This window comes from Trametes versicolor (genome assembly GCF_000271585.1).
Source record: "Trametes versicolor FP-101664 SS1 unplaced genomic scaffold TRAVEscaffold_2, whole genome shotgun sequence".
Lineage (NCBI taxonomy): Eukaryota > Fungi > Basidiomycota > Agaricomycetes > Polyporales > Polyporaceae > Trametes > Trametes versicolor.
Genome location: NW_007360322.1, coordinates 1,895,131 through 1,920,184, shown reverse-complemented (window position 1 = coordinate 1,920,184; position 25,054 = coordinate 1,895,131). Strand labels below are relative to the sequence as shown.

At 58.3% G+C, this 25,054-nt stretch overlaps 13 protein-coding genes across 13 annotated transcripts; 7 read left to right on the top strand and 6 right to left on the bottom strand.

Annotated features, from left to right (window-relative positions):
• Positions 1-941: 941 nt before the first annotated feature.
• TRAVEDRAFT_112531 (HAD hydrolase subfamily IA REG-2-like protein) lies at positions 942-2,001 on the top strand (the record flags this gene model as incomplete). Its single annotated transcript, XM_008036185.1, has 6 exons — positions 942-1,083; positions 1,159-1,266; positions 1,323-1,418; positions 1,477-1,539; positions 1,596-1,758; positions 1,821-2,001. 6 exons carry the CDS (start codon positions 942-944, stop codon positions 1,999-2,001), a joined length of 753 nt encoding a protein of 250 aa, XP_008034376.1.
• Positions 2,002-2,126: 125 nt separating this feature from the next.
• On the bottom strand, positions 2,127-2,587 carry TRAVEDRAFT_43314 (ribosomal protein S6; the record flags this gene model as incomplete). The annotated part of the gene is made up of 3 exons (XM_008035624.1): positions 2,127-2,286; positions 2,339-2,478; positions 2,540-2,587. 3 exons carry the CDS (start codon positions 2,585-2,587, stop codon positions 2,127-2,129), a joined length of 348 nt encoding a protein of 115 aa, XP_008033815.1.
• A 216-nt stretch (positions 2,588-2,803) lies between these two features.
• Positions 2,804-6,461, top strand: TRAVEDRAFT_43313 (transcription factor; the record flags this gene model as incomplete). Its single annotated transcript, XM_008035623.1, has 17 exons — positions 2,804-2,818; positions 2,888-2,897; positions 2,960-3,029; positions 3,098-3,158; positions 3,228-3,509; positions 3,565-3,640; positions 3,690-3,844; positions 3,905-4,046; positions 4,100-4,424; positions 4,477-4,641; positions 4,696-4,806; positions 4,862-4,937; positions 5,003-5,097; positions 5,148-5,463; positions 5,521-5,547; positions 5,602-6,041; positions 6,116-6,461. The coding sequence occupies 17 exons, from the start codon at positions 2,804-2,806 to the stop codon at positions 6,459-6,461; spliced, it is 2,712 nt and encodes a 903-aa protein (XP_008033814.1).
• Positions 6,462-6,960: 499 nt separating this feature from the next.
• Positions 6,961-8,219, top strand: TRAVEDRAFT_43312 (uncharacterized protein; the record flags this gene model as incomplete). The annotated part of the gene is made up of 3 exons (XM_008035622.1): positions 6,961-7,105; positions 7,169-7,389; positions 7,443-8,219. The coding sequence occupies 3 exons, from the start codon at positions 6,961-6,963 to the stop codon at positions 8,217-8,219; spliced, it is 1,143 nt and encodes a 380-aa protein (XP_008033813.1).
• A 408-nt stretch (positions 8,220-8,627) lies between these two features.
• On the bottom strand, positions 8,628-9,038 carry TRAVEDRAFT_113707 (uncharacterized protein; the record flags this gene model as incomplete). The annotated part of the gene is made up of 1 exon (XM_008036184.1): positions 8,628-9,038. The coding sequence occupies one exon, from the start codon at positions 9,036-9,038 to the stop codon at positions 8,628-8,630; it is 411 nt and encodes a 136-aa protein (XP_008034375.1).
• Positions 9,039-9,497: 459 nt separating this feature from the next.
• Positions 9,498-9,701, bottom strand: TRAVEDRAFT_104020 (uncharacterized protein; the record flags this gene model as incomplete). The annotated part of the gene is made up of 1 exon (XM_008036183.1): positions 9,498-9,701. A coding segment is annotated over one exon (204 nt), but the record flags the coding sequence as incomplete, so codon positions are not given.
• A 107-nt stretch (positions 9,702-9,808) lies between these two features.
• TRAVEDRAFT_100995 (uncharacterized protein) lies at positions 9,809-10,045 on the bottom strand (the record flags this gene model as incomplete). The annotated part of the gene is made up of 1 exon (XM_008036182.1): positions 9,809-10,045. A coding segment is annotated over one exon (237 nt), but the record flags the coding sequence as incomplete, so codon positions are not given.
• Positions 10,046-12,236: 2,191 nt separating this feature from the next.
• Positions 12,237-13,501, top strand: TRAVEDRAFT_115120 (uncharacterized protein; the record flags this gene model as incomplete). Its single annotated transcript, XM_008036181.1, has 4 exons — positions 12,237-12,292; positions 12,422-12,583; positions 12,666-13,259; positions 13,315-13,501. 4 exons carry the CDS (start codon positions 12,237-12,239, stop codon positions 13,499-13,501), a joined length of 999 nt encoding a protein of 332 aa, XP_008034372.1.
• A 554-nt stretch (positions 13,502-14,055) lies between these two features.
• Positions 14,056-15,498, top strand: TRAVEDRAFT_26485 (uncharacterized protein). Its single transcript, XM_008035368.1, has 7 exons — positions 14,056-14,465; positions 14,544-14,760; positions 14,828-14,838; positions 14,897-15,017; positions 15,077-15,143; positions 15,205-15,393; positions 15,455-15,498. Exons 1-6 carry the CDS (start codon positions 14,073-14,075, stop codon positions 15,353-15,355), a joined length of 960 nt encoding a protein of 319 aa, XP_008033559.1. The 5' UTR covers positions 14,056-14,072; the 3' UTR covers positions 15,356-15,393; positions 15,455-15,498.
• Positions 15,499-16,160: 662 nt separating this feature from the next.
• Positions 16,161-18,182, top strand: TRAVEDRAFT_69167 (uncharacterized protein; the record flags this gene model as incomplete). The annotated part of the gene is made up of 3 exons (XM_008036180.1): positions 16,161-16,290; positions 16,347-16,635; positions 16,707-18,182. The coding sequence occupies exons 2-3, from the start codon at positions 16,354-16,356 to the stop codon at positions 18,180-18,182; spliced, it is 1,758 nt and encodes a 585-aa protein (XP_008034371.1). The 5' UTR covers positions 16,161-16,290; positions 16,347-16,353.
• A 521-nt stretch (positions 18,183-18,703) lies between these two features.
• Positions 18,704-19,600, bottom strand: TRAVEDRAFT_34260 (uncharacterized protein; the record flags this gene model as incomplete). Its single annotated transcript, XM_008035463.1, has 1 exon — positions 18,704-19,600. One exon carries the CDS (start codon positions 19,598-19,600, stop codon positions 18,704-18,706), a length of 897 nt encoding a protein of 298 aa, XP_008033654.1.
• A 508-nt stretch (positions 19,601-20,108) lies between these two features.
• TRAVEDRAFT_78379 (HET-domain-containing protein) lies at positions 20,109-20,969 on the top strand (the record flags this gene model as incomplete). The annotated part of the gene is made up of 2 exons (XM_008036179.1): positions 20,109-20,273; positions 20,319-20,969. Coding segments are annotated over 2 exons (816 nt in total), but the record flags the coding sequence as incomplete, so codon positions are not given.
• A 3,030-nt stretch (positions 20,970-23,999) lies between these two features.
• TRAVEDRAFT_113632 (HET-domain-containing protein) lies at positions 24,000-24,974 on the bottom strand (the record flags this gene model as incomplete). The annotated part of the gene is made up of 1 exon (XM_008036177.1): positions 24,000-24,974. One exon carries the CDS (start codon positions 24,972-24,974, stop codon positions 24,000-24,002), a length of 975 nt encoding a protein of 324 aa, XP_008034368.1.
• Positions 24,975-25,054: the final 80 nt, after the last annotated feature.

Genomic DNA, 25,054 nt, shown 5'->3' with positions numbered 1-25,054 from the left:
GTGCGTCCGCACAGTTATGCTTCCCCGGCGGCGATAACGTCGAGCTCGAAGCCCCTTTGGCCATGCGCAAGTCCCGCCGACCGTCTAACAAGGTGATGCCATCTATCTTAGGCCCACTCGTGGAGCCCCCTATCATAGGGAAGCCGTGCTCAAGCACTGTCCCGGCGGAGGCGCACAAGGAGTCTAGGGTGTAATCCTAGAGAGCTGTGGACGCCGCACGATTACAGCACACCGCCGGTAAGTAAGTCATACCGCTCGACGATCTCAGCGGAGAACTGCGCCCTAACGGCGGTAGCTTGCACCCGCGTACAGCGTTTTCCCGCCGCCGATGATCATACCAGTCTAAAGAATCGTGCTGCAAATAGCCTTGGATGTTTACGTGAACACCGTGCCGCCGGAACTTCGTTGGTGCGGTATCTGGTGATTGACTCGGAAGATGGCGTACGTGCAGCTTTGTATTCGAACACCATGTGTACTGGATGGCGAACATCACCAGGTGCGTTGCAAGAAGAGTTTGGGAGGATGAGTATCATCGTTCTGTCTTCTCTTCGATGATACTCGTTGTACTTTCCGGTTTCATGCAAGCCTTGTCCGTCGGGCATGTGCCGCACGGCGTCCATACACAATCCCGCCTCACGCATTTAGACACTTGTCGTCTGTCATTAACTATCTGGATACTTGATAAGCAATGCAAACCCCATTGCACTTTCACGCGCACCGTCGAAGTCACGAATGAAATAATATCGAGCTCGCACAACAACGCTAACCCAACAAGTTGAACAACACAACGTCCGGGCGCTCGGCCCGACCGCCCGCAGCTGTGTGTCCCAGCCAGCCGATGCATCTTCCCTCCGTGCTCCCAGCTTCCAGCTCGACATCATACGCCCACTAGCACTGGCACATCCGCAGCACTCTAGGCTTTTCTGTGTGTTCGACGCGCCATGGCCATCCGACTCGTCACCTTCGACGCGCTGCACACGCTCGTCACGCCGCGCCTCCCGGTCTACGTGCAGTACGCGCAGACGTTCGAGCCGTACCTGGGTGCGCTGGACCCCGCCGCGCTCAAGCGCGCCTTTAAATCCGGTACTTGGTCGTGCTCGCGTCCCTCGGTAACAGTGTGCTCATGAGAAGCCGGGCGCGAATGATGCGGTGCGGTAGCGCTGAAGCAGGTGCAGCAGGAGCAGCCGGTCTACCGCGGCGGGGCGCACGACTGGTGGGGGGACGTCATACGCAGGACTGCGGTAGGGGCAGGGGCGGATCCGAAATGTGAGTGAGTCGCGGGGTTTTTGAAAGCACGAGGTACGATGGGTGTGGTTCTCTAGCGGTGGATGCGTCGCTTGGGGAGATCGTGCCCCGGCTGCTCAAGCGGTTCAGCTCGCGCGAGGGATACACGCTTTTCGACGACTCTATCCCAACATGTACGTCGCATCACTGGGGAAATGGTCACTTTAAGTTGAGCCGGCCTTGGGGATGCAGTGAAGAGCCTCAGGAACATGAACATCCTTACTGGACTGGTCAGCAACACGGATGCACGGATGAGTGCGTCGGCTTGTCGTTACTGCAAGACGACTCTGGACTGAGGTACACGCTCGCAGGGGCTGTCATTGAGGATCTGGAGCTCATTCCGCACCTGGATGCCGTGCTGCTGAGCGAAGAAGAGGGTGTCGAAAAGCCCTCGCCAGAGATCTTTAAGAGAGCCTACGAACGCGTAGGAGTGGCGCCAAAACAGACAGTCCATGTTGGCGACGAGTTAGATAGGTATGTGCACACCGAATTCATGCCACAGCGAGTATGCGTCCAACGAGGAACCGATCCTGCAGTGACTATCTTGGTGCGAAGGCTTGTGGTCTTCATGCACTGCTCGTTCGCAGGCCAGGCCCCGAGGGTGAGGAAGAACGGAAGGACGCGGGAGAAGATCTCACCGGTGTCGAGGTTATTGCAAATCTATTGCAAGTCGTGGAGTGGGTGCGAGGGCGTAACAGCCTCTCCGGGGTTGCGTGATTAGAGTGTCGCAGTATTACATCGACCGACCAATAAAGTATATGAGGTCCTTCCCTCTATGTCGAACCACAAGCACTCGGTGCGGAAGAGCCGAGAGGAAGCGGCGTGCGGGGGGACGGCGGGGCTCAGTCGCGGTTGATCGTCTTCTGGTCGGGTGCGAGCACATCGTCGACCTTCTCGCCCACTTTTAGTGCCGTCCAGCGAATGACTCGGGGGTCGTGTCGCATGATGTTGTTGAGTTCGCGGAGGGTTGTTGGAGACGCGTCAAACTGCATCGTCCAGTAGCTGCAGAAGGTGAGCCCTGCATGCCTCCGTAAACCAAACGTAGCACACGCACTCTCCAATCTGGTGGTACACCTTCGCTCTCCGCATGCGCTGAGGGAGGGTCTGCGTGCCCCACGAGTCGAGCTTGCGCACTACGCCGCCATTGTCCAGGACGTGGCTCGCCGCGCGCGTGACGAGGTCCTTGATGTGTCTCTGCAGCGCGTCACAAGGGAGTCAGCCTTCCAGTTGGCAGAGCGTAGAAAGTGGCACAGACATATTCGGGGTAGTGGGCGGCGATGCATACGAGCTGGTAGAAGGGCATGGTGGCGGCGAGCAGGACATCGGCGCCTGCAGCGACCGCGAGCTCTGCAGGAAATGGCCCGTGGGAAAGCTGGACCCACAGCGATGTTTCCACGTGGGCGGGAAAAGCACGTCTATTCTGGCAGCGCTGGCAGCACTACGCATCTCCCCACATCCTCCTCCCGCCTCCCGCCCACTTTAGCTTTTCGTGTATCTACCGGCTTATACTCCTGCAACCATGGCTATGAAAGCGGTGAGCAACGCACGCGCATCGCGATGTGTACGTGGAAGCTGATCAATGCCCGGTGGCATGCGCTGCTAGATCGTGAAATGTATGGATTCCAAACGCGTCCCGAATGTCTGTGCCTTGTGCTGAACGTTGCCGAGTATTCAGCCGTGATCTCTGGCGACTCCCTCCTCCTGCGCGGAAACCCGGGGCCGCAGGGCCAGATCCCTAAGGAGCGGTACGTGATCGTGTGTGCCCAGTCGGTGGTCGCGTGTACACTAACATACTGGACCGCGCGCGCAATAGCGTCCTGCACTTGGCCGATATCCAAGCACCGCGCATGGGAACTTCGTCGCGCGACGATGAGGTGCGTGCTGCCTGACATGTCCCACACAGTCATGCAAGACTCCCAGCAGCTTACCCGATCGCGACTTAGGACTGGGCATTCGAATCTCGCGAGTTCTTGCGCGCTCTCACCGTCGGCAAACCCGTATCCTTCACATCTTCGCACTCCCTTCCTACCAACGACGACGTTCCACGCGACATAGGCTCTGCGGAGTTCAATGGCGTCGACCTTGCATCCGAACTGCTTAAGAACGGATGGGCGAAGCTCAAAGAATTCAAGCGCGAGCCTACGGAAGAGGACCAGCGCAAGAAGGATATCGAAGCTGAGGCTCGCGCGGCGGGCAAGGGCGTATGGAACCCTCACGGGCCTAAGGTACGCCACGCGAACGTTGTGTATTCCGCCAGCTTCTCAAAAGCGGGTCTGGCAGGCGCGCACGACAAACTACATGATGCCCACAGAATCGCAAGCATTCATCACCGAGTGGAAGGGCCGTCCGATTGATGGTAATATATCCGCATATAAGACGCGTCCTATTTGCTGATATCCTGGCAGGCCTGGTTGAGCAGGTCAAGGATGGCTCAACGCTCCGCATCCGGCTCTTAATGCCCGACGGCGACCACCAATTTATCAACATCGCGCTTGCTGGAGTGCGGTGTGCGCGTGCTGGCGGCAAGCCTGGTGAAGTATCCGAGCAGTGGGGTGAAGAGGTAGGTCACATGCATGCGCGCGTGAACCAATGGCGAATGTGTTCACATGTATCTGCGTAGGCCAAGTTCTTCACCGAATCTCGCCTACTACAACGCTACGTCAAGGTACATCTACTCTCCCTACCCAACGCCGCACCGACACCCTTCCAAGCTGGCGCGACATCAAGTGCTCCCCCATCCGCATCCATCTTCATTGGCACAGGTCAGGGGTTGTGCCTTGGCGCAGTTGCATCATGTCCCCTGACGTATTGACAGTCCTGCACCCCGCCGGTAATGTCGCCGAGCACCTCGTATCCGCTGGCCTCGCACGTGTCGTGGACTGGCATGCGGGCATGCTCGCGAGCAGTGGCGGCATGGAACGCCTTCGCGCGGCGGAGAAAGTGGCCAAGGAGAAACGCGCGTACATGTATGCTAACGCATCTGCTCCTTCTGCGAAAAGCAACGGAACGGCTGTGAATGGCGCCTCGCGGGCTTTCGACGCGACGGTCATTCGGGTCTGGAGCGCCGACCAGATCTCCGTTGTCGATCGGGAGACTGGCAAGGAACGCCGCGTACAATTGAGCTCGACGAGGGGGCCGAGGTGAGTGGGAAACCGTCAAGTATGCATGTTTCACTGTCTGACTGCGTCACAGGGTTTCGGATCCGAAGCAGGCGTATTGGGCTCAGGAAGCCCGGGAGTTCCTCCGCAAGAGGCTCATTGGCAAGCATGTGAAAGTGCACGTCGACTTCATCAGGCCCCGCGAAGGTGATTTCGAGGAGCGTGAGTGCGCGACTGTGCGATACGGCGGACAAAACTCGTCAGTCTATTTCGAGTCTATACATAGTGCAAATGAGCTGAGAAAGCTGCACAGGAACATTGCAGAGCAGCTAATCGAAAAGGGTCTTGCGGCCGCCGTCCGGCATAAGCGGGACGATGAGGACCGCTCTCCTGACTATGATAAGCTCATGGCCGCGGAGCAGGCGTGAGTCTCACCTCGGTCCCGGATAGGTCGCTGAACTGAAACGTTTGCCTGACAGTGCAGCGGCGGAGGCCCGGGGGGTGCATTCGGGGAAAGATATCCCCGCACCCAAACAACCGCTCAACATCTCCGAGGTAGGTTTGGGAAGGCTTCCATGACCGCCTCAAACGCTCATCTGGCTGACATGACCGCGCGGTAGTCAGCGCATCGGGCAACGACCTTCGTCAACGGCTTCAAGCGTCTAGGTCGCATTCCTGCTATCGTCGAATACGTCGCCGCAGGGTCCCGTTTCAAGTAGGTCGCACCGGAGCGTGTCGCGTGCACGAGCTTATTATCGCGCTCAGAATCTTCCTGCCGAAGGACAACCAGGTGCTCACCCTCGTCCTGAGCGGTATCCGCGCCCCTCGCACCGCGCGGAACTCATCCGAAGCCAGTGAACCATATGGCCACGAATCGGCCGAGTTCGCCACGCGTCGGTACATGCAGCGTGACGTGGAGATTGAGATCAATGACGCGGACAAGTCCGGTGGCTTCATCGGAGCGCTCTACTACAACAAGACCGAGAACGCTGCGGTCACGCTGGTAAAGGAGGGTCTCGCGACGGTGCACGGGTACTCGGCGGAGAACCTCCCGTGGGCTGGCCAGCTGTACGATGCGGAGGTGCGTTTATTCTTTGGTGAGACGGTTGTCGTACTGAGCTGATTACGACGTCACCAGGCGGAGGCGAAGCAGGCAAAGCGCAACGTAGGTCGCTTCCGTCGCTCATCGGATGTATCACACTGACCACGACGCACTCAGATCTGGAAGGACTTCGACGAGGCTGCCGAGCAGGTCGTCGAGGCCCCTAAGGAGGATGCGACAGGGCCGCTCAAGACCGAGTACCTGGACATCATCATCAGCGACGTGCGCACGAAGCCGCAGTTCGCATTCTCGATCCAGATTCTCAATACGGAAGGCATCGCCTCGCTCGAGAAGCTTATGCGCGAGTTCTCGCAGTACCACAAAACGCTCGCCGCGGCCGCTGGCTTTGTGCCCAAAGCGGGCGAGCTCGTGTCTGCGAAGTTTTCCGACGGCCAGTGGTACCGCGCGCGCGTCCGCCGCTCGTCTGCGATCAAGAAGGAGGCCGAGGTCACCTTTATCGACTACGGCAACCAGGATACGGTTGGCTTCAAAGACATCCGCCCGCTTGACCCGAGGTTCCGTTCGTTGCCCGGTCAGGCGCAGGATGCGCGCCTCAGGTGCGTCACTTTGCCGTCTCTTCACCTGCCTGCGTTGCGTGCTCGTGCTGACGCTGCTGCTCTACCTCGTGTAGCTTCGTGAAGCTCGTGCCCGAGGATAGTGAGTACCACGACGAGGCAGTAGAGCGGTTCCGCACCCTGTGCGAAGGCCGAAAGCTCGTCGCGAACGTCGACCAGAAGGAAGGCCAAGTTCTGCACCTCCGCCTGATCGATCCCACCGACCCGGCCGTCGCGCAGGACCCCTACGCGTCGATCAACGTGGACCTCGTGCGCGAGGGTCTCGCGACGGTTGACAAGAAGGGCTGCCGCTACCTCTCGTCGTACCCCGCGATGGCGAAGAAGCTCCAGGAGGCGATCACGATTGCCAAACGTGACCGCGCTGGGATGTTCGAGTTCGGCGACGTCGAGGAGGACGACTGAACGCTGCGCGCCGATGTACGGAACTGGATATATCGTGTTGTACCAATCCGCCGTTGTAGCGTAGTCTCCCACCACTCATTGCGCAAGTAGCGCATTTCAGAGCCTAGCTTGAAGTGTGAATGTCATAAACCTCTAGTACTTGAACGTGAGTCGTGCATGTATGAGCACATTTGAAACGATCCGCCACTTAGGTACGAGGACTCTGCTTATCGTCTTTTACCATTATCTCGCGAGCTGATAAGGCGAACAATCACAGGTACTCTACAAGTACATATATATACCCGCGGAGTGTGCCAAAGGCCTTCTGGGCTGTGGCCGATTGTCCGAGTACATCATCGCAGCCAGGCCACACAGCATAGCTCTGCCGCGCTTAGCTTGTGGCTAAATCCATCCTTGCTACCAAGCTTCGCTCACAGGAAGTACATAAATGAAGACGCTCATTCCCTGTGGCCAGGCCATCGCCCCAAGTCCGACCACCCACTCATACGCAACACTAAACATGCGCCGATACTCTACGGGAGAAGAGTTCTGGGACCGGAAGCCCAACCACAGGACGATAGGTGTCAATGACTTTGTCGGACGTCCTCTCACGAAGTTCAGCTCGACGCGTGAGTTGGTTTTGGCTATCAGAGGTGCGATGCGAGGTATGTGTTGTATGTGGTATAAGTTCACAGCGTAAACTTGCTTATTCGTTGGTTGGTCTGCAGGTCATAAACGGGTTTGGGAAGAGGCTCAGGTGTTGCACCGGGATATCAGCCTCGGCAGCATTCTCATCAATTTGGACAATCACGTAGACGACGACAGCGACGATATTGGACTCATTCACGACTTCGACTACAGTTCCCTGGAGCCGGCTGGAGTGACTGGGAGTGCGGCACAGGACGTATCAGACGGTAGGGCTGAGGCCACGCGACTCCCAGGACGCATAGTGGGCAGCATGTCTATTCACATCCGTCTACATTTCCTGACGAAGCTATTTAGGCGTCCTACTTCTTCATGGCTGTGGACCTCATCGACCCCGGGACCTCATCGGTTACGCATCGTCCTTACCATGACCTAGAATCGTTCTACTGGTTAATTTTGTGGGTGGTCTTGCGGCATACCCGCTGTGCCCTGCGCGCGAGGATGACGCCCGGAAAGCAAGTCTGCGCAACACGCTTCAAGCATTGTGACAGCTCTCCGCTTGGATGGGCCATGAAATTTTCTTGGGCTCTCCCCAAGGGTGATCTTGACGTCGCCGGCAATGCCCCCCTCACAACGCTTATGAAGAAGTTCAAAGCATTAGTCTTCCAGCAAAACCTAGCCATCATGGAAGACAGCGATGAAGTGGTTCTGACGCACTGCAGTGTTCTTCAAATATTCGACGACGTTCTCGAACTGGACGGTTGGCCAGAAAAGGATTGGATCCCATGCAATGTTGAGGAAGACCTCGACCCCCCCAGCCCGGGGCCTCTTACTGTCGGCGTTATACCCCCCGGCTACCCCCCTAACATGTCGGAGGCCCAACGAAACGCCATGATTCTCGCAGGGGAAGCAGCCGCGCGTGGTCACTTACCGCAGGACGCTCCTCGTGTCATGTTTCTCACTTCTTCCGATAGTAGGGAGCCTCGAAATGCATCGGGCTCCGGCTTGAAACGTCCGCTTGCGGAGGCCGACCAGTTTCTTGATCCTTCCGAGGCCCCAAGCGCACCGAAGAAGTCGAAGAGCACCATGGAATCGTCCCTTCCTGCAGCTACGGCAAGCACCGAGTCGAGCTAGACTGCTGGAGGCCGCAATGGAGGTGGTTCGAGTCCGAGGATCGCGGTCTAGGAAAAGGCACCAGGAAGCGAAGCATCCGAGACCGCCTTAACCACGAATGCGGCTGCAGGTCGCGGAGACACCGCACTTTTTGCATCGACTTGGAACGGAGTGAGGAAACCAGCCGACCTTAATGAGTACTCCTTTTAACATATGCCGTTTGTTGGTCTCTGTAATGCCATGCCGCTTTTCTCGACGCCTGTAGTTCATAAGCGGAGCCTCAGATTCCAGGTAGGGAAGCATGTTTGCTGATGACGAGTTTCTTCTATTGGTACGGCGTAGCAATCGCCGGCCTGGCAAAAAGTTTACTGAAAGGTGTACTATAAAGGATAAACTAAGCAAGCAGTAGGGAGTGGGGGTGTATCATTACTAAGGTAGGATTTCATGGTATGTGACGTTCCTGGTCTTGGTCTGGCCCCGTCGCACGCGCACCCTAGCATGGGTCCGATGACGGATGCGCGACAACGCGGTGTACAGCTGCCCATGGGAGAACACCGGCCGCGTGAGGTCCACGCCAACGACGTCGAGCGTGAGGCCCTGGCAGCTGTTGAACGTCGTCGCGTACGCGGGCGCGAGCGGGTACTGGCGGCGGACGAGCGTGTGCCCGGACTCGAGCACGGTCGTGAACGGGATGCGCGAGATCAGCACGTCCTCCGCGTCGACCGTGCTCACGCCCGCGACCCCGCGGAGGATGCGCACGGTGATGATGCGCTTCCCGATGTGCATCACGACGACGCGCGTGTTCTTCACCAGCCCGCGGTCCGGCGCGAAGTTGCACATGAGGCGGTACACGCCATGCACCTTCACCGTGAGGGCGTGCGCGGGGATGCCGGGATGTGCGGTACGCCGCGCGGCCTCTAGGATGAGCTCAGGCTCGGTGTTGTCGACCGTTTCGGGCTCGTGCAGGCTGTCCGCGGCGTGGAATGTACGGTTGTAGCCGTCGATGCTCGCGAGGATCACGTCGTTGTAGGCGTTCACCTGGCCGTTGGTAGGCGCAAGGATCGCGCGCTTGAGGCACAGCGCGGGGTCGCGCAGCACGTCGGGCGGGTACACGAACTCGATGAGCGCCTCTTGGTCGTGCACCGTCTGCAGAATGTCGAGCGGGATGTGCGGCCCCGCGCCGTCGCCGATGAGGTCGACGTAGTCCGCGTAGGAGAGGTCTTCTGCATTGCGGATGGGCTGGTGGAGCCGGTGCACGTTGAACTGGTCCCATAGAGGAGACGCGATGATGGAGGAGTTGACGATGTCGCTGCGGGAGCCGTTCCTCACGACCGGACACGTCTGCCTGAAGTCCCCAAGCAGCACCACAACCTTTCCGCCCCATGGGAGATCGTTGCGCATAACACGTCGACAGGTTTCCTCCACGCAGGCTAAGACTGCACTCTTGGCCATAGGTGCCTCGTCCCAGATGATAACAGAAGCCTCGCGGATCAGTTCGCCCCTAGGGTCATGCGGTTCTATTGGAGAGGTGAGTGCTTCGTTTTCTTCGCCTATGGGGACCTGTAATTACAGTTACCACCACCAATCGAGCGTGAGCCTACAACGGGACATACCTTGAATACGGAATGCGTAGTCTTGCCCCCAGGGTATAGTTGCGCGGCGAAAGCAGATGTTGCGGTCGGTAGGACTATATGACCGGCAGCCCGCAGCTTGTTGCAGATAGTGTTGACCAGGAACGTCTTTCCCCGACCAGCCTTGCCATCGACGAAGGCACAAAGTGGGCGCTGATGCGTGACCGCGTCCATGATCTCGGTGTAGATCTGGTACTGCTCAGCATTGAGCTTAGAGACGGCGGTCGCGGAGCGCGAGGACAAGACACGTTCATCCGGCTTCCACTTCGCTAGTTCGACCTCGACTTCGCGGCTGTGGAAGGAAGGCTCGGGGAGACCGAAGTCGGCGAGACACTTGCCGTGTTCTCCCAGCGCCCTCTGGATCTCCTGCAGCGTCTCATTCACGCCAACGTTCACATTTCCACTCTCGACGATAAGGTCCTGAGCGAGCGCGTCTTGGAACGTATTCCACATGGTGACAGGGGAGGGAACGTTATCATTGACCAGAAGGTGAACGAAGAACTGGCGGAGTTGATGGGGCGTCTTCAGGGTCTTCACAGCCTCGATGAGCGCGTGCTCGGGTTTGCGGCCAGAACTGATGGGGAAGGGGCCGCGTTTGGAGGGGCCGGGGGCGTTGTTGGATCGAGCGGGTGCCGGTGGTATCCCGCGCTGCGGCTCAACGAACGAGGTGGAAAGCGTGGCATACGGGCAGGAATTACGCCCGTGTGATGCAGAGGGCTTTTGTGCCAGTGCTGCACGCGTTTCGATGAGAAAAACACGCGTTTTCGTGAGTGACACGGACATACCGGGACTTTGCACTGGGGCCGGTGTCCTGGTCCTGGTCCTGGCGTTTTTCAGCACATTTTTCCACATGTGCTCCAGAAGATAGATAGATGTGTCAAGCAAGAGCAAGGGGGGTGACCAGACCAGGCCTGCTGAAGCTGACGCGAGTCTTGCTCGACGTTTGCGGACAACTTGCATCCGCTCGCCAACAAATTCCAAAGCATCCTTCTCCGGCGCCAAAATGCTGCTACCCGGCCGGCCCGGACGTCTTAGGTTTATGAACAGGGGTGCTCCCCCGAACGAACGCGGCGCATGAGCATTTTGTGGGACGTGAGGCCAGGAAGAGGGAGCGTGTTTATCGACTGAGATACTTATCATGCATAACGCAAGTTTGTCATTTTCGTTTTTGGTAATAGTAGCGGAGAATGATTTACGAGGCTGAAGCCGTTTGACTACACCTGCGACCACTGCCCCGAGCCATATTTTAAATTTGAGCAATAGAGTCCCGTAGTATCCGCGAATATGTATCACAAAGCAAATTGGATGAGGGGAGCAAAACCGCAGGTGTGCTCAACGATGGCAGGGTCGCTCGCTCGCTGGACTATAGCAGTGCTAGCCTATACCACTGCTCCCCTCGATAGATCGTGTCCGCCGTGTTGCGTCGAGGTCTTACGCGTGTGTTCGTGGGCGAGTGGCACGAAGCGTTGTTGGACTACGACGAGCTGATTTTCACGAGAGACGTCTGCTCCACGCGCGCAGCTCAATGACGCCGCGCGGTCTTTTACGAAGGTCCATTGTCTGGAATTCAAGTGCTAGGGAGTAAATGTTGTACTGTCCAGCCCGGTGGCGTCGGCCTCTACGTTGGATTTGGATAGTGTTTGGGGGTCTTGAACTGATTACACGATATGTACGAAATGCCGCAGCCTGGCTGGTCATGCAACCGGTAGATCCGTTCGCAGGCAGCGCCGTGAAGCAGATATGGGAATTCTTGCAGTCCAATGCTCACCTGGAGTGCGAGATATCATAGTTTTAGGATGCGGTTCGTGAGGTTATTGACTGCACGCGCGACTAAAGGACTCTCGCAGTAGCTCTTGCTGACGTCGCTGCCGTAACGGATGGTCGGATGTCAAGCACGCCTTGACGGTGAGGGGATCCGGTGACCCCTATGCTTCCCAATCGCACCTTCGGCATCTCGTTTGAATGCGGGGACTTGACGAGGAGACGGTTCTGACGCATAGAAACGCTCATAACGCGCCCCTAAATCGTATATTAAACCATATTCATGAGCGACAGTCTTCGCAATTCCAAGAGAAGGCACTCACCGGTGCATATTCTTGGCCTTCTTGAGAACGAACGGGGAGGAGACCAAGAACGTTTTCCCATACGCGGCGACGCACCGGGGCACACGTGGGGCGGTGTCCGGGGACGGAGTGGCTATGCGCTCCCACGGAGACCCCGGCCGGGGAGAGATAACACAAGGGTGGACTCGTCCGAGCCGCCTCCGACTCAGCCACCACCGTCAACCCGTCTCTTGCTAAGCATCTGCTGCGCCGCGCCCTCTGCCATCGCTCTCGCACTCAATCTCGCCTCCATCACCCACTACACCCTTTCTAAGACCGTCACCCCGAACACAAATTGGCACTCCATGTCGAATATGAATTTTACCAATATCTCGAAACCGCAATCTAGTATTCGCCCCGCGTACGTCCCTCCGTCTTCCTCCATCCCGCCCGTCCGTCCGATGCGCTTCTCTTCCGGACTTCTCAGTACGGATAGACAGGGTGGGAGGAGATTCATCGGCAGTTCGCTAACCTTGCATGTCTACCGCAGCAACGGTCGTCAAACCGTTGGAGATGGGGCCTTCATAACCGACATGACTCCTAGTGTGATTGCAGTCTGCCACATGGAGGGCACGGACTCCATGTACTACTACTCTACTACGTTCTCAGGGGGACCCGGGGTGAGTACATCTGCTTCTCTCATTTGCTTGCAGTGCGCTGACTGTGATCTTGTCTCCGCCTTCACTGCCTTATCCGTGCCTGTGATTTTATTCGCCCTGACTTTCCTCATGCAGTGGCGGTTTTGACACCCCTACCGCAAAATGCCCTCCTGACCGAGGGTCGTCAGACTGGGTGACAGACAGTCTGGCGCGTACATCTCTCCCCCCGCTCTCCTCCTCCCCCACCTCTTCCATCAACTCCTCCGACTCCGCTGCCTCCACGCTTTCGTCCTTCGGTTCCAAGCCTCATTTCTCGACCAACTTTTCGAACCGCTCGTATCCGTTCCCGCCTACCCCGCCTTCGGATGGTTCTCCTCTCGGACTTTCGCCGGAGCTGCCCACCGTGGGCCTACCCAATGCTAGTGCTCCACGTGCAATTCCGGATATGCGTCAGCCTGCAACCGACATGGCCACCCCTCCGTTGACTCCGGACGACGCTCCGGAGGAAGGCGATGGGAGCTTGTCGGCGCTCGGAGCGAAGCAATCCGCGTTCCTCTCCGCGATCTTCCCTCGGAACGCTCTGAGTGCGGCTCCGTACGCTAAGAGCGTCTCTATATCCACCTCTGGCGAGGGTACTACCTTTGAAGGCGTCGTGCTCTCGCTCCCCGGCACCCCGAAGACATTCTACGTCGACGGCAAGTGTGCTGCTACAGTCAATCTGCGCGAGAGGTACGTTAGTTATCGTTCCGACATATATATAGGACATGCGCTGATACCTATCCAGCATTGTCGCCTTGCTGGATCTTGCGGATGAGCAGTTGGAGTGCAATGCGCTCGTCATTGCTTTGGAACGCTCTTCTCCTGATCTCGGCGATCTCCTCCATTCCCTCATGTACGTGGGCGGCACGGTCGTCACTAAGCCCGTCTTCCCCACAGACGCTGCGTACGTCCTTGTGGGCATGGAGATTTAAACGAGCCTTTCTCGCTGGACGTCTGGGCACTATCTACGCCCCTACGTTCAGTCAATACGGTTGGTCCTCGAAGTGTGGTGGGGTCGAGGGACGCTCGCGAAAAGTTTACGGCGTCGTTTGGTAGTTGTTGCATCGAAGTGGATTTCGACATAGGAGAAGATGGGATTTGTTCTCTGGAGAGTGTGCTCCTTCTCCCTGGTATCTACTGTATCGTGTTACGTGCTCGTACCAATTCATATGTTTCTCTTTGTGTACTGTTTGTCGACGTCAGTGCCAAGGCTGGCCATCTACCTGTGATTTTCACACCCCCAGGTACACCATGACCGCTGTCATGATCCATGACGTCCGTCTGCTAGCTCCTGCACGCTGCGATCTATGCATCGTGTACGACTCCGCCATGGCTATGTATTCAGGCGACGCGGACCTCCGCGAGCACGTACGCAACGTGCCTGCGGGGCAGGGAATTGTCGCTTTAAACATCGGGCGGTCTCGACGCGGACGCCACATCCTCCTCCCCCCATCCCCCGCGCGCCCTTCTTGACCTCACACCCGCACGCGCCTGACCACCACGATGAGCTTCCTGTCCGAGCTACTCGGTGCAGTCGCAAAATGCCTCTGCGGAGGCATCAAGGAGGAGCCGCTCCCGTCCGGGCACGAGTCCGACGTCTACCTCCCGCCTTCCGTCCCGCACAAGCCGCAGGTGTCGCAGCAGCCCACGCCGGTGTACCCTCCCTCGCAGCAGCCTCAGCACCATCCCCAGCAACCTCAGCAGCAACAGCAGCAAGGGCAAGGGCAGCAGCATCCTGCGGGGAAGAAGCACAAGAAGCACCATGACCAGCATGCGCAGGGACAAGGGCAGAACGGACAAGGACAGAGTGGACAGAGCACGCCGCACTCGCCGTCGCAGGCCCCGAGCCACCCCGCGAGCCCGCCGCCGTCGCGTCCTTGGTCGCCCGGCCGTCCGGTGAGCACCCTTGTCCCTGCGACGCGTTCCCGTACCTGGGGCAGGGGGAAGTGATACTGACGCGTCTGGGCGGGCTAGGACCCGAACCAGGTGAACCAGCACAACGAGCACTACGTGGACCTGCGCGCGCGCGCGAACGCGGCGGGGGACGAGATGGCGCGCAGCTTCGAGGAGGCGCACCAGGCGTACGAGCGCGGGGACGGCGCGCGAGCGAAGGAGCTCTCGAACAAGGGCAAGGCGGCGCAGCAGGAGATGGAGAGGCTGAATGAGCAGGCGTCGGAGTGGATCTTCAGAGGTTCGCACGTTTCTTCGAGGGCGGGGAAGGGGGCGAGCTGATTTTTTGGACGCGTCGTGTGCGGCAGAGAACAACACGGTGAGTTTGTGCGGAACAAGGACGCGTCGTTGGGAGGCTGAGGCGAGTATCTGTGCAGGATAGCCAACCTGGAGAGGTTGACCTCCATGGGCTGTATGTCAAGGAGGCGATACGCTACACCGACAGGTCCATCCAGGAGGCGCAAGCGAGAGGCGACTCCAAAATCCGCTTCATTACAGGTGCGTGTCAGCGTCAGCGTTGTGTGCCTATACGAACGTCTGCTAACTTCGCTCCTCAGGCAAAGGCCTGCACTCGTCAGGCGGCGTGGCGAAACTGAAGCCCGCCATCGAGGAGCTCATGCAAAAGTGCATTATCTCTTGTACATTCACGCTCACTGCCTATTCTGAACGCATGCCCACCTTTCAGACACGGCCTGGTCGCGGAGCTTGACGAGCACAATGCTGGAGTGCTCATCGTCAACCTGGACGGCCAGCGGTCTGGAAACGGGCGCGAGTTGCGCGCGGACGACATTACGAGGGGGTTGGAGAGGAAGGACGATGGCTGTACGATTATGTAGTGCGCGTATGCTCGTATGTGCTTCTTGTGACTGCTTTGGTGAGTTTGAAGCCGATTCGCCCGACTAGTGACTGACTCACGGTGGCCATATGGCTAGTAGGTTGTAATGATACCAGTGCTCTGCTCGCAATGCAGCAACCAGTCGGACCCACACACGTGTGTAAATTCGAATATTCTCGACTGCGAGATCGACCCGTATCCAGGTCTAGCCTTAAGAAGGACGGCTGTAGCGGTCCCGAACGAAGACGGCAGAGAACACGAAGTTACGAACCGTCAGAAGCCCAGGATTGGCTAGGATGCGAGCACCGTGACATTAATGCCCCGAACGCCGGAGAAGCAGAGTGAGTGTTCGCCTTCTAGACTTGATCCAGTTCCCTCGATCTGACGTTTCTTAATGCCTATGTTTTAGAAGATGCGGCATAGCAAACGTGTCCCCGCCGCCTTTAAGCTGGGAATCTTGACACAGCGATGATCCCGGACAGAGTCGGTTTCGTCGCTGGTACGCAGTACGGCCAGGAGCTAACACTACATAGAATACCCCGGCACCACACCTTACTCGCTTCGTCGCGACATCTCCGGTCACCCTCCCGCCCCACGATCGCCGGTAATCTGAACCTCTTCGGTTCAAGTTACCGGCGATCGTGAGGCGGGAGGGTGACAGGAGATGTCGCGACGAAGCGAACAAGGTGTGGTGGTTGACCCCCGCCCCCGCCACAGCTGCCAGCCCCCGATCCCCCGAGGGTGATATAAATCTGGCGGGGCGCAGCTCCTCTCTCTCCCTCATACCACAATGATCTTCACCACAGTCTTGATTTCTTGCCTCGTCGCCCTTTTGGGCGTTCTCCAACACGCCTCCTTCGACATCCTCTCCTCTCTGGCTCACCTCCGTCACCCGTCTATATCCTCGTTCAACGTGGCCTTCTTACAACTCACTGGGTACGTGTTACGCACTTCGTTACCTCGAATGAGACAGCTGACCCTTCCTGGTCCAGCTTGGACATGCGCCTGACCTTGGATGCATCTACGGAAGCATTCCTGGGCGACGGCTTCGCAGTCCTTCCTCCTGACCACCTCAACCTCGCTCGTCCCAACCTCGATGCGTTCTTTGCCCCGTCGATCGAGATGTCCAACAACACCCACTCGACACTAGAATACCGAAGCAAGCATGTATACTTCTTCTGGCGCACCCTCTTTGGCGCCGCCGTCTTGGTCACCATGCCCGTCTTCGTCACTATCATCTGCAAGGGCATACGCATGTCGAGGGACAGCGCTCGCGAGAAGGTATGCACCTTCGTCCGTACCCTATGACCAACAACGGGGCTGACGGGCTCGACTCGACTCTCCCTCTCCAGAAAGCCGCTGAACAACAACGCCAGAGGATCCGCGCGCAGGTGCGCCAAGCGGCGCAATACGCGCTGTGCAGGACGGATTCCCCCTTCAGTGCCGCCAGGGAGGAACGCTTCCGGACCTCGATCGCGCACCTGTTCTCCCCCGCGTCGATCGAGGACCTCATCTGGGAATGTGCTCCTCAACCCCCGGTTACGTACGTACCTTCGACCCCATCCGCCTCGACCCCGGTGGTGTTTGTTGAGACTGGCGCGGCCGTCGAACACCTTCGTGTGTCCGACTACAACCGCAGCCGGTCGACGCAACCCACCAAAGTCGAGGTAGATGTCGCCGAGGAGCGTCACGGGTCCACCACTATGGAGGAGTGCCTTCCGGTGGAGGCTCTTTTCAACGCGGTCATCGACGACCCCGTCGAGAGCACATTCCAGGACCCCGACACCACGCACAACGCCAACGTCACACTTACCCCTCTCTCTGTGGCGAAGGAGTTCCCCTGCACAACCACTACTCTCGACCCTACCACAACCGAACCCCACGCCGCGGCCGACGAGGAGCCCCCTCTGCCTGACTTCCGCGAGGGCCAACGTCGACTCCGAGCCTTCCTCCTCAAAGAAGGCTACTATCTCTCCCCCGCCAGGCCCAGCGCAAACCTCCACCAACGCGATCACGCCGGGAATAAATGCACCCCCGGCGTACCATCCCGCAATTCACCCACATTCACAAGCCCGACACCCACAGCCCACAACAACACCGAGCAGGACTGGGGCTCCGACTCAGAGGACTTCGACCTCTCTTTCGAACTTCTCAAGCCCACTCTACCCGCTGCAAAGGCCGCCTTCAAGGTCCTCGACGCGCCCGCCCAGCAACACAGCTCCCCGCTCGACACCAGCCACCCCGAACTCGTGCACAGCACCTCAGGATTCGCCTTCGATACCACGGGGATCACCTCATCCACCCCGGCGCGCGATCGCATCCTGGACCGCCGCAACCGGATCCACACCCCCACGGAGACCACGCGTTCGGACGGAGACCGTACGGAGAATGTAGGCATCGCTTCGCCGGAGTGGAACTCCCAAGACACCACCCCCAGCTTCACCCGCAGGCGAGCCCCGCAACCCAGCTCCTCGCTCGACACCAGCCATCTCGCATCCGGATCCGCACGCACCACCTCACGGCTCAAATTCGAAACCACCGAGCTCATCGCATCCAGCCCGGCGCGCGACCGGATGATAGCTCTCCTCAGCCGGTTCCCCACCCCCGCGAAGTCAACACGGCTGGACAAGGGCAAGGGACGCGCCGTCGAAGAGGCCCCTCCCAGCCCCAAGGACGCACGAGCCCAGACACCCTCCGACGCGCTTCCCGACAGCGATCCCTTTCCCTCACGCACCCGGCTCATCGAACTCATCAACCGCGCTAAGGCACAGCAGAGTATGAGAAGCGGGGGCGTCGTTGGAAAGTCGCTGGCTGTAGGAGAAGGATAGCTTTCGTTCGCTTTGTTCACTTTCTATTCTCTTATTCTTCCTTACACTATAACGTAAAACTCCATAATCATCATGAGATCCGCATTTATTATCTTATACACCCAACGCGCGCAGGCGTGATGCAGACATACCTGCGGTAGCAACCCGCGTTGACTTAGATGACTGGCGTGGATCGTGCCGCAAGCTTCGATGACTGTACCGAGGAGGTAGTGGCAGCCAACCACCGAGTACATCGTTGAGGTCGTGTGGCAAAAGCGGCATCGCCTGTGTGCGGGCGGGGAGAAACTATCTATACATCCATTCCCATCATACAGGTATAACATACACCGAAGTCCACAGATCCCTGGAAATCCTCCTGTCGCGAAACCGAGAGCAAGAGAGCGTATAAAGCAATACGGGAGAACGCCGTTACTCGGACACACTACGCGGAAGTATAGGGGCAGGATAAGGGGGTGGGAGAGGCCTGATCGCCCCGAAGGACAGTCAACACGGCACGACCGCGCGAGAAGCAGGCGGCGCACTCACTCGATCGTGGTCGGAAGCTGCTCGATGCACTCGCGGATGACGCGCATCGTGAGGGTTTTGTCGTACAGCACGCGGTCGCAGTTGATGCACTTCGCGCTCCAGCACGCGCGCGCGGCGGGCCACTCGAGGAGACCGGGGCTGCACACGGTGTCCCCGAGCGGGCGCGCGTCCATCTCCATGATGATCACGTACTTGAGCTCGCGCCAGGTGTGGTAGTCGACGAGCGAGCCGCAGTTCGAGCACGACGTGTCCCCACCGTCGTTCACAAAGGGCGGGTCGTCGAGCCGTCGCCGGAGAGTCTCGCGCCGCGTGCGGTGGAGCTGGAAGAGCGAGAGGAGCGCGTCGGTCCCGAGCTTCTGCAGCGTGCCGCGGTGCTCGGGCGCGTGCAGCTCAAGCGTGAGCGTGTAGCGCGAGGCCATGAGTGCCTCGTCCTGCCAGCCGTAGCGGCACGCGATCGCGTAGAGGCGCAGCGGGTCGGAGAGGAGCGGCGGGGTGACGACGAGCGCGCGCACGATGGACATCGGCCCGGACATGTCGTACTTTTCCGCGGCGTGCAAGATGGGCTCGATGACGTCGTACGAGTCGAGCCGCGGGATGGGGAGCCCGCAGACCATGCGCAGGAGCCCCTCGAGCGTCGGGGCGTCCTCGTCGACGTAGATCGTGTCCGCCGGGGACACTTCGCCGGACGCGGAGGCGCTCTTCTGCGGGAGCGAGTACATCGCGCGGAACCATCCCGAAGTCGTCTTGAGGGTGTAGGAGTGTACGCGGAAGAGCACGCGCTCTTTGGAGCCTAGGACGACATCGCCGTCCGGGGAGGAGAAGAGGGGATGGAAGCCACCCGGGCCATTGGAGAGCTCTATGTCCGACTTGTGGTCGTCTTGTTCAGCCTGCATGGACTGGGAGTCGTATACCAGGCTCAGAGGCGTTCAGTTGTCGAGAGCCTTCAGAATCAAGTAACAGTAGGTGGACGTAGCAGATGAAAGACCTGCAGCAGCACAAGAGCAAAGGCAGGCATCATGAGCATAGACGCCCGTGGAATCTGGATATTTGGATATTGCAACTCCGCGTTCCCACGGGTCTGTCAGGACGCTGCCTAGCACAGCGTCGCACACTACGGTTTGTGCTACCGCCACACGCTAGGTGCTTTTCATGCTGCACGAATACCTGGATGTTCAAACATCATGCATCAGCTACCTCTTCGAGCTGCTGCTGCGCTGTATCGTGGGCGACACATATACTTATCGTCTCCCTCATCTAGTGTTCTGCTTGCATACCGGCCCCACCTAACGTTGCTCTTTTACTAAGCACCCCGCGCAAAGCTGACAGAGATAGGTGCATTCGCGGTACGTTCTTGCATCCTCATTCTCAAGTAAGCTATGCTCACCGTACGTCTGCAGGGTGATGCGTCTCCTCGACACACGAACAGGTCGATTTCTTTGGGTTGACCATCCCGAGAAAGTTCGCTATGCTATCCTCTCTCATGTCTGGTCTGAAGAGGGAGAACAGACCTATGGAAACCTGGTAGCATTGCAGGAAGAAATCCGCCCAGCTCGCGCCCTAGTCGAGGTCGACATCCATGCCAACGAGATCCTCCTCAGGGCCTCTCCCAAGATCCGCGCCGCTTGCGAGTACGCTCTCCAAGAGGGCTTCGACTACATATGGATCGACTCCTGCTGCATCGACAAAACCAGCAGTGCGGAGCTATCTGAGGCTATAAACTCGATGTACCAGTGGTACAGCCAGTCCACTGTCTGCTACGCGTTCCTTCACGACGTCAGCAGCGATGAAAACCCTAACGCCCCAAATTCGCAGTTCCGCCGCAGTCTATGGTTCACTCGAGGCTGGACACTCCAAGAGCTTATAGCACCGCGGGTCGTAATCTTCGTCTCTGCTGAATGGCATAAGCTGGGTGGCAAAGACGGTCTTTCCGACGTGATCCAGGCCGTCACCGGCGTGAACAGGGAAATCCTCACCCACACACAGTCCCTCCAATCCGTCAGCGTCGCCCAGCGGATGCGTTGGGCCTCGGGACGCGTCACCACCAGGAAGGAGGACGAGGCGTACTCTCTTCTGGGCATCTTTGGCGTCAACTTGCCCACTATCTATGGCGAGGGTGCGCTCGCATTCGTCCGACTCCAGGAAGAAATACTCAAACAAATTCCCGATCAAAGCATCTTCGCATGGTGCTATACTCGGTCTACGTCCTCAGCCGGGGACATGTATCCGAGCTCGGTGCTGTTCGCAACCTCCCCAGCGGACTATATCCACAGTGGCGGCATCCGGACGGTCTCAAGACAGGAGATCACAAGGAGGCTAGGTGGGGTCGTCTTGCCTCCTCCGGAATACAGCCTCACGCCGCATGGCATCAGAACGACACTCCCCCTCATGAAACTCCCTTCCACTGGGTGGGATCGCGACCAGCGCGTGGTGCAGATCGTGCCTCTCGCGTGCGAGGACGCCAAAGGACGTCTCCTTGCACTAGTGTTGAGGGAGGAGTCTCCTGCTGGCGCTTACTCGGTCGGGGCCACGCTCAACCCTATGATGTTTCAAATCGCGACCGCCAAACACTTACGACCAATGGCACCACCTGGGACTGCGAGACTGGTAGAAGAGGGAGTCGCGCGCCTCTACATTCGCATGGTTCGCATACCGCTGCCCCACGCTTCCACCGCTCGGAGTCGGGCATCAACACGCTGTCTGCCACAAATTCCAGCCCGTCTCAACGTGCGAGTTGCTGAGGTGTACATCTCTTACCGACCCAACGTACGGGCTTCCCTTCCCCTCAACGGCCGCTTCCCCGAACATGCCTCCCCTATATGCTCGAACAAACGTCCCTACCGTGTCGATCTCAGCAAGCACAGTTGGGCCCTTCTGACGCGCGCCGGCTATATCGTCTCTTCGTCCTCAAGCCCCCCCTCATCCTCTTCGGTGTACACTCTTCTGCTCGTCAGGGATGACGACGAGTCCGATACGATCACTATCCACGTCTGGCCCTGCGACTGCGTTCACGCCGACCCTCGGCCCGACGATACATGGTGGCTCAAGGCTTGCGCTAAAACGCCTCGTGGATGCGCCGTCGGGGTGGACACATTGGACCCTAGGTCCGCGCAATCCTGCGCTCCCAACCCGTGCGGCGAACGGGATCCACACCCGCATCACGTCAAATGGTGGGGGCGGGTCTTCCGCGACGTTCGTTATCTACGATTCCTCCTCCCGGAGCGCAACAAGCCGTCTCCGGACGCCCCGGATGAGCCCCTGGGCCTTAACGATCCCGTTATCTCCTGCGGCGACCGCGACGCGCATACCAGACACTGGAGGGTCTTCGGTGTGCACGGGACAGCGCGCCGGAAGCGCTTCGTCTTACCTACGCGCAACGCTGATGAGGGGAGGACGATGTGGCTGACCCTGACATGCGACTACCATGGAGATGCCCACTACCTGGCTGTGTTCTCCCTGGACGTACAGATCTCCAGCCCGCACGGCCACTCACAGAATTGACCGGTAGAGAGTTCCCTTGTGCACCTCAATCCAAGCTGTTGCGTGTGACTCCAATATCACACAACGGACTTCGATATTCCTTGGTGCGTTGCCACTGTGAATTTGTTAATGGTTGATGCATCCGGTGTGTACGGTTGTGCTTCGCTAAGTATCATTCGTTCATTGTTCTATATCCGTCACTATGTAAAACAATATCCGTCCCCAACTCAGGAACACACGCATCGAGTTTCAGTGCGATAACATCGTGCTCGGCGCTTGCAATACTAGGCATCTTTTAAGTGGTCTGACTCTCTGACGCCGGAAGAAAGAGTTTTGTATCGCACCATTGCCAACGCGGAATATATTGGGGCCGCTACCCGACATATGTTGATGTATCGTCTTTCTCCTTGGCAGCTGGGTGCCGATGAGTGATGTAGAAGTATTCTGAAGAAGTCTCAAGTAAGATTACGGCATGACGAAATGCGAGATCGAACACTTGACTGTACGACCCCGGGGCAGCGCCATCTCCCATCTCCTCAACTCATTCACCTTCCCGACGAACTAAGCTCAATACTGCCATGGATAGCGTTCTGGGAAAGGTATGAAAGATCCGCCGGTCTTTGGAGTAGTCGGTAGGAGTTCACTCGAGGGCCCTTGCACGAGCCCAGGGTTAGGAGGGTCAGCGGCCGTGAGTTGAAGGGACTCCGTTTCGAGTAGCGTCGGACGACGTTCTTCGACGAACGTGGCGGTTACTGCATGAATGGCGCGTACGAGTCGTTGCTGCCGCAGGGAGTTGTGGGTGCTTAATCGCGGCCTGCCCCGCATTCGCGTTTCAGGCCCGAGGGACATGTGCCGAATGCTCTTGTGGAGCGAGCCGTGCGGCCCGCGGGGTTCGGGAACATAAACGCGACCTTCGATGGCTATGTCAAGGCAGTAAGAGTCAGGGGTCGGCCAGCGGGTGCAAGTGAGCCGGACTGTTCTGTCTGAGTCCCCAAAGCTCTTCGACCCGTCGGTCCAGAAGCGAACACAGTGCTGTAAAGAACTTGGGTGGGACCCGTCACTGAGGGACTCCTCCTCAAAGGCACGAGGGGCCGGGAGCTTTCGTTCGGAATTGAGTAGACGGGGCAGGTAGCGCGGAGAGTCGGCGAGGTGTGAAGGCGTTCGGATGCAAACGGAAGCGCAGAGCCAGATTCGATGCTGTTCCAACTGGATTACAAAGGTCTCGCCCTTGGTCTTATTGGAGAAGCAGATCGTTTGAGGGAACTGACTGATAGTGCGTTGATGGGCGGGTCCGCCAGGTAGATCTTCCAGCGCGAGCTCGAAGCCATGTCGTTGCAGTTGGGTCGCAAACCAGGGAGGAAGAACGAAGCGCCGTGCTTCGGATTCGAGTAGGCGGAGCCACGGATGTTTAGGAATGAGGGAAAGACTGTGGGCGATATAGAGCTTGCTCAAGATTCCGATCATTCGGGAGTCCGTTTCATCCGCAGGAACGTTGCCTTCGACAAGGCTGGCCATAGCGGATGGATTGATGCGCAGGAGTCGATACCCCTCAGACTTCCGCCCCGAAGCCCATCCGCGCCAAGGAAGCTCCGAACGCTCGCTAGGGCTATTGGCTATGGCACCCACCAGGTATAATGGGCGGCCGTTGTCGTCAGGCACATCGTGGCGTCGATGCAATAGCAGCCCTACGCAGTCTCCAGAAGCGGTCTCGCAACCGAGCACAGCAAGCACGAACGGGGTGAAGTCGACGATGACAAGCTGGCACCGCACGCCGGAATTTGTCACGGTGAAATCAGGATTGTACTTTATAGACAGTTAGGCCATACACTTCTCAATAAGAGTGATTACACATACGAAGGAGTCGCCGGAAGGGACTTGCATGCTGTGGCTCGTCGCACTAGCCATCCTGGAGGGAGGAATTGATCGATAATCCACGGATTCTACGAAAGCATGGGGAGACGGCGCGAGGAGCGTGCCGATGGCGTTCCCGATATCGCGGCTCAGGCAAGTCCGTGTCAAGTCGGGGGGTAGCACCTGTCCCCATGCAAAAAGGGTCTGATCCGACGAGTGCTTCATGATCTGTTCTTGGAGCCGTCTGAACGCCTCCCCGCCTTCGCCGTATATCGTAGGCATCGTAATACCGAAGAGCCCCATCAAAGAATACGCCTCGTCCTCCACTCTTGTGGTCTGGCGTTTGGAGGCCCATGACATGCGGCGTGCGACGCTCACTTGCTGCAGCTCCCTCCGGTTTGTTAGGACTTCTATATCTATGCCAGTGATCTCCGAGAGGAGAGGCGCTAGAGAAGCCTTGGTCCCTAGATGTGTCCACTCGGAGGACAGGAAGACGAGACATCGGGGCGCGATGAGCTCCTGCAGCGTCCAGCCGCGGGTGAACCACCTACTCGCTCTGAAAGCGGAGCCGGGTGAATTGAGAAGACAAGAATTCGGGACGTCCTGGAGGTAGGCGTAGCAGATCTGGGCCTCAGCGTACCAGCTGAACATCGAGTTGATCGCCTCCGAGAGTTCTGCGCTGCTCTTCTTGTCGATGCAGGACGCATCGATCCAAAGCCAGTCGAGACCGTGCGTCTTGGCCGCTTGCACGCAACCACGGATTTTCGCGGACAGAATAGGGTCGTCGTAAGGCGTGCCAGCAATTTGCAGTTCCTGAACCTCTTGGAACGATTGCTCCGAGGCCTGCCAGACGTGCGAGAGTATCGCATATCCGCCAGGAACTTGATCGAAACGATCGAAATGGACCAGCTCCAGGTGGTCAGTAGAAAGCAACCACATTTAGTGCTATAAGGGGTGCGCCATTAGTCCGAGGTGAGAAAGTTATACGGGTGGCTCACTCTCTGGGGGGAACAACTGCT

Coding starts and splice junctions, on each gene's coding strand:
- TRAVEDRAFT_26485 (XM_008035368.1), top strand. CDS start 14,073: ATGAGCTTCCTGTCCGAGCTACTCGGTGCAGTCGCAAAATGCCTCTGC. Junction 14,466..14,543: donor CTTGGTCGCCCGGCCGTCCG/GTGAGCACCCTT, acceptor TGGGCGGGCTAG/GACCCGAACCAGGTGAACCA. Junction 15,144..15,204: donor ATCGAGGAGCTCATGCAAAA/GTGCATTATCTC, acceptor CCCACCTTTCAG/ACACGGCCTGGTCGCGGAGC.